At 52.2% G+C, this 10,931-nt stretch overlaps 4 protein-coding genes across 4 annotated transcripts; 1 reads left to right on the top strand and 3 right to left on the bottom strand.

Annotated features, from left to right (window-relative positions):
• Positions 1–748: 748 nt before the first annotated feature.
• GT037_002981 (pumilio-family rna binding repeat domain containing protein) lies at positions 749–3,277 on the bottom strand (the record flags this gene model as incomplete). The annotated part of the gene is made up of 5 exons (XM_038928028.1): positions 749–996; positions 1,047–1,326; positions 1,379–2,008; positions 2,061–2,933; positions 3,005–3,277. 5 exons carry the CDS (start codon positions 3,275–3,277, stop codon positions 749–751), a joined length of 2,304 nt encoding a protein of 767 aa, XP_038789306.1.
• Positions 3,278–3,910: 633 nt separating this feature from the next.
• GT037_002980 (pumilio-family rna binding repeat domain containing protein) lies at positions 3,911–6,738 on the bottom strand (the record flags this gene model as incomplete). The annotated part of the gene is made up of 2 exons (XM_038928027.1): positions 3,911–6,498; positions 6,549–6,738. 2 exons carry the CDS (start codon positions 6,736–6,738, stop codon positions 3,911–3,913), a joined length of 2,778 nt encoding a protein of 925 aa, XP_038789305.1.
• A 474-nt stretch (positions 6,739–7,212) lies between these two features.
• On the top strand, positions 7,213–8,912 carry GT037_002979 (tpt-domain-containing protein; the record flags this gene model as incomplete). The annotated part of the gene is made up of 2 exons (XM_038928026.1): positions 7,213–7,578; positions 7,629–8,912. The coding sequence occupies 2 exons, from the start codon at positions 7,213–7,215 to the stop codon at positions 8,910–8,912; spliced, it is 1,650 nt and encodes a 549-aa protein (XP_038789304.1).
• Positions 8,913–9,571: 659 nt separating this feature from the next.
• Positions 9,572–10,565, bottom strand: GT037_002978 (ras-related protein rab-11b; the record flags this gene model as incomplete). Its single annotated transcript, XM_038928025.1, has 5 exons — positions 9,572–9,702; positions 9,868–9,948; positions 10,024–10,413; positions 10,472–10,484; positions 10,545–10,565. The coding sequence occupies 5 exons, from the start codon at positions 10,563–10,565 to the stop codon at positions 9,572–9,574; spliced, it is 636 nt and encodes a 211-aa protein (XP_038789303.1).
• Between the last annotated feature and the right edge of the window lie 366 nt (positions 10,566–10,931).

Raw genomic sequence — 10,931 nt, 5'->3', positions numbered from 1 at the left:
GCCAACCTTCCTTCTCCTCAACACATGGTCGTCCGGCCTTTCCAGAACGTGGTACCTGATGCAAGGGCTCGCAGTTCTTTGCAAAGCTCGAAGTTTGTTCTACCAACACGTGCAAAACACCTTTCCGACCGTGTCCGAGTTGCCACCGAAACCCGCATGAACTCCACGATTCACCGAGCGGCTCCGCACATTAACTTTGACAACAAAATGAGTGGCAACTCCTGTTTTTAATGTTCATGTAGCAGTTTCCGACAGCACGTTAATGCTAGTGACCTTTCCTGAGGCATTACAGTCAACATTAGAGGTGAGGTCTATTAAGCTTTCATTCCATCGGAGAGTGCATACATCAGATGGTAGCATTACCGTAACTGTATTACCGTTGAATCAGCCTGCTTCGGAAAGATGGATAAGTATGTAGGTACAATTCAGTTGACTGTTCACCATATCGTCTTCTCCAGCATGTCCCACGCTAACGCTACCAAGTATTCCAGGCCCTATGAAAATGCTGGGATAAACAAGAAAGGATCTGTCGTAATAAGGTGTGCAGGAGTCGATGTTATCCCAGCCAACTGTAGGAAATGCGTATTTTTCGTCTTAAGCCAATGGTTTTCGACAATTTTTTCGACATTGATCTTAGCTTTTGGGCATATCCACGATACCTTTTACGAGATCGAGCGAGCGGTGCACTGGCTGATAATACCCAACGATACGCATGTGGACGAAGACATGTGGATTGGTAAACATGCCTTCAACGGAAAGCGCCAAAACTGGGGCGCGGTGCGGGGTTGCCATAGCGGGGAAGCATACCTGCTGGAGGTCCTGGGCGCGTCGCAAGAGCAGGGTTACAGCAGAGCATGGCTACACGAGATCCGTACTTAGAGCCGCGAAGAGAGACCATGTGCTTGCGAATGTGGCCACCAACGAGTTCGCGATGTTGTGTGCTACTGTTTGTCAAGACATACTGTATGAGATAGTTGCCGAACTGATCACCAGCGACTTCGAAGAGTTAGCAACCATTCACACCGAGAGAGTAATCTGGAACCTACTGTCGATAAGGGGCATACGCGGACGATCAGGGCGAGCCTCGCATATGCGGTCCAGATACCGATCCAAAAATTCATTACCACCAATCTTGAGGCATTTCTCAATGACTTTGGAAGCGTACTGATCCATGCTATACTCTGTACTGAAACGGAGAATATGATCGATGGCACGACTGCGGTCAGCAGGCGCGCCATGCTCACAGATATGCTGGATGCACCAGTTGCCAAATTGACCATGAGCGATGACATCGATACTTGCGAGCACTTCGTTGATGCAGGGACGCTGTTCGATTTAGTACTGATGGGAACACATGCTTAGTAGTATCTCAACATACCTTGTCTTCCTCAAGACAGTTCTCGAAGATGTTCTGTACGACCAGACTACCTGTCTCACCCAATGCGACCTCATGCCACATGCCGCGCAGAGCCTCGTTGACATAACGCATGATCTGGGGTGGAGAGTCGCTCCAACGGAGTTCAAAGAGCTTCTGCCAGACATGGCATGCGTATCGGTGAATGACAGTCTCTGGAATGCGGCGGAGTAGCTCATGGACCATGGTTGCCTTGTACTCTTCCGGAACACAGTCGAAGGCCTTCTGGATGACATGGCAGCCGAACGCGTCCATACTCAAAGCAAGAGTATTTCCGCGGATGGCTTGGGCGATAGCAATAACTTGCTCGTGCGTACCATGCTCAAAGCATCGCTGTACCAGGAAGTTGCCGAAACGGTTAACCATTAGAGCGTAGGCTTGAGAGATGATGGCCTCCACGATCTCATATTTTTGCTCTGGTGTGCCTACTTTGAGCTTTTGCTGAAGGAAGATAGATGCTTGTTGGTCGTTGTTGCAAATGATCTTATCGACAATGTATTTCCAGTTGCAGCTCATATTGCGGTCCAATAGGCGACGATAATTCATCGGTTCAACTGAGGGGACGTACTGTGAAGTACCTGACTCACTTTGGGTCTAGGTCATGTCAGTAAATACCAAGGTTCGATATGTCGTAGTGATGACTGACCTGGGAGTTCCAAGGTGATGGCCCCATGCTGTTCTGGACGTTGAACTCATTTGCGTCAGGCGATAGTCTGCTGGCCATGGTGCCAATCGGAGCTGGATGGCCTATGGGATACATGGGTGGCATAGCGTACTGGTTGTAGCCTGAATCGAAGGCTGAACTAGGTCGACTAGGTGGGTTACTCAACCCGTTGCCCATGCCAACACCCATACTGTTGTTGAAGCTACTGCCGATGCCGATGGGATTCGGCATGCTGTTACCCATGCCAGCATTGAAACTGGTGGACATACCATTACTGCGGAAGCTCTGGTCGAGAGGGAAGTGTGTGGGTTCATTCAAGAAACCGTTGCGGCGATAGCCTGACTGTGGGGGTTGTGGTCGGGGCTGGACCTGAGGTTGCGTCTGGGCCTGATATGGGGGTCCGAAGCTATTACTGCCGGTGTAGGCCGGACGAGCAGCTTCATTGCCCCAGCCGTAATTGCTCCTGGTGGAGGCATTAAACTTGTTCTGCAAACTCGTGAGAGTCTGCTCAGTGACATCGCCCGGATAGCTGTAATCAGCCTCAGACGATTGGCTCAGGTGCTCCATGGTCGACCGGGCTACATGGTGACTGTGCATCTCCTGGTTGACGCGGTTGACTTCGTTGCGAGCCTCCTGTAATTCCAGCTTCAGCTTCTGCAATTCGCTGGCCTCGACGAGGACAATGGAGCTGTCCATCTCGGTAGGTGGGGTAGAAGTGAACTCGTCTGTGGCTGGCGTAATGGGAATGGATCCGCTGGACGAGCTGTACGGGTCTTGCGGAGGGGAGCGACCGTTTAGCCGCTGTAGGAGCGAGTCCATGACAGCCGACTCTTCGTGAGCTTCCATCTTGGGCTTCTGTATAGGTCAGTTTGGGCGCTATGGAAGCTAGTGACGGTGAGCCTATAATAGATGCTAGTTTGACTGACCTTATAGCCGTCGAACGAGCTGTGCTGTTGCAGCGGAAGCTGGTTGCCCAGGGTAGAAGGACCGAGTGGTCGCTTCATGCCCTGTGTATTGCACGTCAACGGTGAGCCAAAAACACGCTGGAAGGCAAATGGGTATTGGTTCAGGCTCATGCTGCCTACCGCCTGGCCCAGTACCTCTGGCGAAGTGTCAATCCTAAGGTCTCCGGCCATGGCGAATCGATTGGGGCCCTTGCGGGGTGTAGGAGAACCGTCGGAAGTTATGTTGAAGCTCATGGTAGTAGAGCTTGGAAGTGTGGGTAGATGGTTTAGATCCGGGAGGCAGCAGTTGTCTCCAAGCTATATGGTGAAGACTGCAGTTCCGAAGGCGGTTTGAAACAAATCTGGGGTTATTGGGCAAATGTGCAGATAATATGCAGGACGAAGGCTCAGCGTGGCTCGTTTGGCGACGTATATAGCCAAAGTAGATGCAGAAGCGACGAGAGAACAGCTCAAATGCACATAAATCAGTAGGTCACAGAAGGTGTCGTTGTGAGGAAAGAACGACAGCAGAGTAGAAGGAAGAGACTGAAGCGAAGTCAAGAGGAGTCAGGGCAGTGGGGTGACAGCAATGGAAACTTCTCGGCAGACTAGGTGAGCGCAACTATAGGGAGGCGCGTCGCGTCGGGACGTTCCGCATTCGTCTTCACCAGCAAACGGAAAGAGCATTGTGCCCGAAAAGACAGATTCCGCACAGAAGACGGAAAAGTCGAATGTCGGGACTGAATCAGATCAACCTACTTCCTGAGACATTGCGCTCGCCGTAGCCCTAGAGTACAAAATATGCACCTCACAAGCCTGACGAGAGCTGTTGAGCCTTTGCTACCCGCAACCAGATACTGCCTCTTCAGGCTTGAATCCCTGTATCGCTCATTCGCTTTCTATGATACTACTTGGAGCGACCTCCCAGTCAGAGTCAAAAAAGCCCATGGCTAACACGCCCTCGATTCCTTTCCACTTTGCGCTTTCACCGAAGACCACAAAATCAGGCTGTCCGACACCCGTCAGCATAGGGACCATCCGAGACGCTTGTCGTAACCCCTCATCATCCGCACCCCAAACGACAAGCTCAAGACGCTCGCCTCCAAGTGGTCGCAAGAATGCAGCAGCTCTAGCTTCCTGGCCGTATCGATGTTCTTGTTCCCGGTAACCCCGTATGGTGATCCCGTACTTGCCGACGTGGATTGGGAAATCTGTCTGACTAGCCTCGAGACTGGAGCCTGTTGCTAAAGTGATGATGTTGCCAGTGAGGTTCAGAGAAGGACGGTCCAATGCGGAGGAAAGAATGTAAGTGTTTGCTTGGAAATACTGGTGTAAATTGCGTGAAACCTGCAACGCAAGGCGAGATGAATTAGCAGAGCCTGGGTGCTGGATAATGAATGGCCCGTGGGTACGAAGGATAGCGGTCATAGAGCCCAGCTGTCGGCCAGTCCTCTCAGGTCGCGTGGAGTCTGTAGTACGCGTGCCGATGGTCCAGCCATCACCTGACTTGTAAACACTGATGGGAGAGATAGTCACCGCTATTGTCTCAGCTAGACTCAAGTCTTGCCCATCGATTGTGACCGACTCCTTCCAGATGGTGGGATTAAACTCAAGACTTCGGACATTGGACGTCTTAATAACGTGCCCTCGAACACCAACCTTGCCATAGCGTCCTGGGTCCTCTAACTGTTTTACCTGAATCCCATTCTTACTACCCATGTCTCCAGGGTCGCCGATCAAGATGAGGAAATGTTGCATCTTCCGCGGCAGGGTATCGTCATTATTTGTCTGGGTATAATAGAAGTTTACTAACTCGGGTGTCGTCATGACACCATCCCACCAGTGATTTTGCCCTGCCACTTCGTTGTATCTGGCTTTGGCTCCAATGACTCCGGGGCTAACTCCAGTACGGAACAACTGTTCTGCCAGTAGGCGGGAATTATATGCTGGAACATTGTCGTCAATTTCACCATGCTGTTGTTGAACGGGTATGCCATGCGCGTTGGGCATGAGCATCTCATGACGATAGCTGTTGATGGATGCACTGACGACCGCTGTGCGACCAGGATCTGCAGCTTGCCACAAGTGATATGGCACGTACATCTGGATACTGGCGTAACCGGAGACTGGTGCTGCAGCGAGCACTTTGTCAGGTCTATGAGTAAGGGCAAACCAAGTACCCTGTCCGCCATTGGAATGTCCTGAGACTATCCAACGGTTCGTATCAACATCGTAGCCTGTCCAGCGATTGTTGTCGATCCAGTCTGGAATTGCCGCAATTGCCGCTTCAACATCGGCGAAGCCCCAGTTGTGCCAGTCGTCACCGGACCACGGTGTGACACCAGTAGGAAACAGTACCCAAGCACAGAGGTCAGAAACCGGATCCAGGGCGCCAGTAACCATAGGGTTGTCAGCCTCGAGGCCTGCTCCGTGGAGTTGCAGCAATACGGGTAGTTTTAATTGTCCTGATGGGCATGTTGCATTTTTTGCTGGGGGTCGAAGCATGGCGTACGAAGCCATGCCACCAGGGTGGAGGAATGTGACCTTGTGGGGCCTGTAAAGACCGATATGGTTCAGAGTTTGGGACGCACGTAGGATGTTTTGGCGCGTACCACCAACTGTCTTATATGTAATATCGTAATCCACAGATGAAGTGTTGCTACCATGGAGAGTGATATTGAAGGCGATGGATTTCGTTTGACCAGGAACAATAATGTTGGACATATGCGAGTCACTCGACGTGTTAGGATTTCCCTGGTCAGCAATATCAGTATCTTTGCGTAACAATGACTGTGCGCCCATTGCCAACTCCGCGAAAGAGACATAAAGGCTCACACTTGAGTGCTGAATGCTCAGAATTTCAATTTCCTCTTCCCCGGTATTTCTCAAGTACACTGATCCAATTGACGAGGCAAGCTTTCCGTCGACGACATCGGACACTAGAATACCAGGTTTTGCAAGCTCCAAAGATCCCATGGCCTTTTGCACGTCAACAACAACATCAATGGTAGGCTCCAGAATACCACCAAAAGCTCTCACGTCGCGAGCTAGACGAATGTCAATTCTGTGCGAGCCAGGTTGGAGATGCAGAACAGGAGGCGCCTTGCGAAAAGTATAGAAATCTCCCCCAAAGTAGTGCTGGTCATCCACCCAGAATTCCAGAATAGTATCTGTGTGTAAGACTAGGTGTTGAGTCTCGTTGCCGCCGACGTGAAGTTCGCCACGAGCCCAGGCCTGATATTGCACGGCAGCCCATCCATATACGACCTTCAGGAAGTCCCAGTCAACGTTTGAATAGGCCACACTCAAGGAGGCGTTGGCCGACGTAGCATCGCTCATGGTCCTCACGGCTTGGGTGACATTCCACGATGCGGTTCCGTTAGTGGGCAACGAGCTTCGGAATGTTGCTTTGGGGTCATATTGGAGGTTTCTGAAGCCGCCATAGTACTCGAGTGGATCTGCGCCCCATGTCGCCTCTACAAAATGTCGGTATATCGTCTCCAGGCTACGGTAGGCGATGACGTACCTCGAGTTCCCATCTGAAAAGGCCCCAGGACGTGCCATGTATCGCTGAAGGAAAACAAGGAGGCACTCTCGTGTCGGCTTGCTAGTGGGGCCACGAGCGGCTCATGTTCCGTAGCACGACCCAATTGCAGCAGGAACAGGAAAGTACAGAGGAGGTGCGGCAGCGACGGCCGGCTCATGGGAACGAACATGTTCTGGTGTATACAGAGGCTCGATACATGACGAGAAGGAGAGATGGCGGTTTTGAAAAGCAACGTTATCGCGGCAGAAGATCTCTACCGGACATAGCAGGTGGTGAAGGGTTCGTGGACAGAGCTTGGCTGACGATGGCCGGTGGTTTGGAATCCCTGTCGCCTTCTGCCCTAGCTATCAGATCCGAACCGCCTCCGGAACGCGTATGTCACTAACCAGACAATTCTCCGCTAATTACGGATCCATTGCGACGCTTGCCTTCAACACCACGCTCCTTGGGATAATCCTTCGCGACGATCCACGGTACCCCTCCATCGCTACCGCTGCTTGTGCCACCCTTGTGCTCGTACATGTAGCAGGAGTGCGCCACGGTTCCGCGCATATAGTACAAGTCGCCTGCAGCATCGGTTCCCTCCCCATGGCGTAGCGAATACATCTACGACAGCCCAACCACCTTGCATCCCGCAGTCGTCATGACGCCTCCGTTGGCGCGGGACCCAAGTCCCAACGCTACCTTCAAGTTTCCCGCTTTCCAGCCCGATCTACTGCCCACGCCCGAGGAAGACCACATATACGGTCACACGTCGTCGCGCTCTGCCAGTCCTAGCCACGCAGCGCAGACGAATGGCAGTACGATACCAGGCGACAGGTGGCATCCGCGCAAAGAGGCTAGGTTCGGGGGCATCAACGGCTCAGCATCGACCTCTTCAAACAGACATGGACGACAGAAGAGCCTGTCAGAGGCCTTCAGGACTATACGGACGCGAAAGGGCAGTGTCAGCCAGAATGCGCATGAACTTGCAGACGCGCTCAAGGCCCCGCTATCGCCAAAGCTCATTGTAGGTCGCCATACGCATGGTTTGCTATGGCCTATGGCTAACAGGCGCAGGTGCTCTGCGGTGTGTGGTACATGACCTCCATCTTCACCAACATGTCTTCCAAGGCCATCCTGACCGCCCTACCAAAGCCCATTACCCTCACGACCGTCCAATTCGCTTTCGTGTCCGGTTGGTGCTTGATACTTGCCATGTTCGCTAGGAAATACCCACGCCTAAAACAGACGATGCCTTTCCTGAAGTACGGCATTCGTACCCCATCCAAGGAGCTGATCATGGCGACGCTGCCCTTGACATGCTTTCAGATCGGCGGACACATTCTGAGCGCCGATGCTACGTCAAGGATACCTGTTTCGTTGGTACACACTATCAAGGGACTTTCGCCGCTCTTGACCGTCATGGCATACAGCATTTTCTTCAAGATCCAGTACTCGCTACCCACATACCTTTCTCTCATCCCACTCACTCTAGGAGTCATACTGGCATGTTCGGCCGATTTCAATGCAAATCTAATCGGCCTGATGTCCGCCTTTGCCAGCGCCATCCTCTTCGTTGTTCAGAACATCGTCTCCAAACAAATCTTCAACGACGCCGCAGCTGCTGAGAAAGACGGCCTCCCGCCGAACAAGTTCACCAAACCGGATAAACTGAACCTCCTCTGTTATTCCTCTGGCCTAGCCTTTCTCTTTACTCTTCCACTTTGGCTTTGGTCCGAAGGGTTTACTCTTATCTTTGACTTTCTGCATGACGCTTCTATCGAGCTATCAGACCACCCTGAAGCTTTAGATCACGGGCGTCTGCTACTCGAGTTTCTTTTCAACGGCACTTTCCATTTTGGACAGAACATTGTAGCCTTTGTCTTGCTATCTATGGTGTCACCAGTTACTTACTCGGTTGCCAGCTTAATCAAGCGCGTCTTTGTCATTGTGTTCGCTGTTGTCTGGTTCGGCAAGCCCATGACAAAAGTCCAAGCCTTTGGTTTTGTGCTCACATTCGTGGGTCTATATCTCTACGACCGCACGCACGACGCCGCGAAAGCAGATAAACGCGCAAAGGCCTTGCAGTCCAAGAACAGCGGTCCCCTACTCCCATTGGCTACAGATGTCAAGTCACGACCAGTCTACACTGCCAGTCCATCATCCATACCGGATACCGGAGCGTATCCAATGCCTGGTTTTCACGAATCACGAGATGAGAAAAGACATGACGATTCTGGTAGTTCGGGCTATCGTAGGACGTCTGAACAGGGCTCGCATTACCTGCCCCCAGGGACCAAAGCGGAGGATACTTGGCGGCCTAACGACATGAACGGAAGAAGGGGTATAGGCGTTTCATGAGCATTTACGAATCTATTTGTTACAATCTGATGAATCTTTCCTCCCGTATCAAGTGCTACAGGCAAGCATTCTGACCAGCGAGTCAGAAGGAAATCCTGACTATACTGACGAAGATGCACAAAGGACCGAACTACATGCCGAACATCAAGAATCTTCGATTCGCCGAGATGACCGATCAAAACTAGGAGCCGTCGATCTGCTTCGTCACATGTGATACAACGGCCGCTCTAGGACTTTGCTGACGCGTCAGCCATTTGCAACATCCAGAGTCCGAAAAGCGATGAATAAAGCGAATACCAGGAGGCAAGTTGAACATGAGCTGACATTGCAATCACGCCGTACATACAGCCGCTATTCGCATTACCGCCTCCAGCCCCGAACCGAACAAAGGAGATACTCCTCGCAGCATGCAAAACCAAGCAGAGACCCTGACACCTGTAGAGACAAAGCAGACGTAAAGTGAGCGACTTCCTGGACGCCAAGTTTGGGCATTTGCATCATCTCGTCTTGTATCCCACGCGTTAAACGTGAAGCGTATTGTATCGTAGTCCTGCTCGCCATATCCGAGCTTTCCCCCCTCGCTGCTTCGCCAAAACATGCATTGCAACCCGGCGCAAACAGATTGTAGGTGAAGAGTATTTGTAGATTTTCGTTATCGTCTAGCAGCATCCCTTCTTCTGCTCCGCGTCGGCCGACTTGCTGATCTCGAGCACCTTGCGGTCGTTGCCGAGGACGGGGCCGCTACCTTCGCCCTGGTCGAGCGCTTTGCTTGAGACGATGCGGTAGATTTCTGGAGCGGTGTTAGCAACGGCTCATGCTAATGATATTTGCGGCTGAAGTGTCAACAAAAGTGGCGGTGTAAACACATGTCCACTTGGCCCAACGAATGTCACTCCAAGCTTTGCGCCAACCACTGTTGTCGCTGCTGCTTGTTGTTTATAGTAGAGTAACGTACCTGTGAGAATGTTCTGGAAGGCAAGCTCGACGTTGCTGGCGTCCAAGGCAGACGTCTCGATGAAGGAAAGGTTGTTCTCGCCTGCGGAGAGTGTCAGCATACATGTCGAAGGCTGTATCTATGCAGACGCCACTGTCGCAGGATGAGTAAACGTACTTGCAAACTGCTTGGCCTCCTCCGTTGGCACTGCCCGCAGATGCCTCAAATCGCTCTTGTTACCCACGAGCATGATGACGATGTTGGAGTCAGCATGGTCGCGTAGCTCCTTCAGCCACCTCGTCACGTTCTCATATGTCTGGTGCTTGCTGATGTCGTAGACAAGCAGAGCGCCGACCGCGCCACGGTAGTATGCAGAGGTGATGGCACGGTATCGCTCCTGGCCGGCGGTATCCCAGATCTGGGCCTTGATGGTCTTGGCGTCAACTTGGATGGATCGGGTAGCGAATTCGACGCCGATGGTCGACTTGGAATCGAGGTTGAACTCGTTGCGCGTGAACCGGCTCAATAGGTTGGATTTACCGACACCAGAGTCTCCGATGAGCACCACTGCGGGGGTTAGCGGGCGACGAGACCAGGAAGACTCAGGTGGGGAGAAAGCAGGTACCCTTGAAAAGAAACTATGTGCACTATTGTCAGCATGCAAGAACACATAGGGCTGCTGTCCTACGGAGACTCACGTCATATTCGTCGTTCGCCATTGTTGCGGTAGGTGGGGAAGTGGCAGGTGGGCAGATGGAAGTCTCAGTCGATGTGTCGGCGAGAGTCGTGAAAGCAGAGCCTGGATGTCTTTGGGGTATCAAGGCAAGCAGAAAAGCTCAGAATCAGGTCGTCGTGGGTAGTGGCCAAGTACTGCGCTATCTCGCTGCCTCGAGGAGTCGCTGCTCCACCGTCAAAGCACCAGCCAGCACCAGGAGCGAACAAGCCTATGCCTTCTTAGGTAAGCGAGGCGCTAGTCTCCGCGCCCTCGCTCATTCCAACACCTCCATGTCTGCCTGCGTCGCCACAAACATCTCGCCTTTGGACAAGTACCTGGGCAGACACAGTTGCCCTCTAATTTCTCGTTG

The sequence above is a fragment of the Alternaria burnsii genome (assembly GCF_013036055.1).
Source record: "Alternaria burnsii strain CBS107.38 chromosome Unknown 746, whole genome shotgun sequence".
NCBI lineage: Eukaryota > Fungi > Ascomycota > Dothideomycetes > Pleosporales > Pleosporaceae > Alternaria > Alternaria burnsii.
The sequence above is the reverse complement of the archived record's forward strand: the minus strand, read 5'-3'. Positions and strand labels throughout refer to the sequence as shown.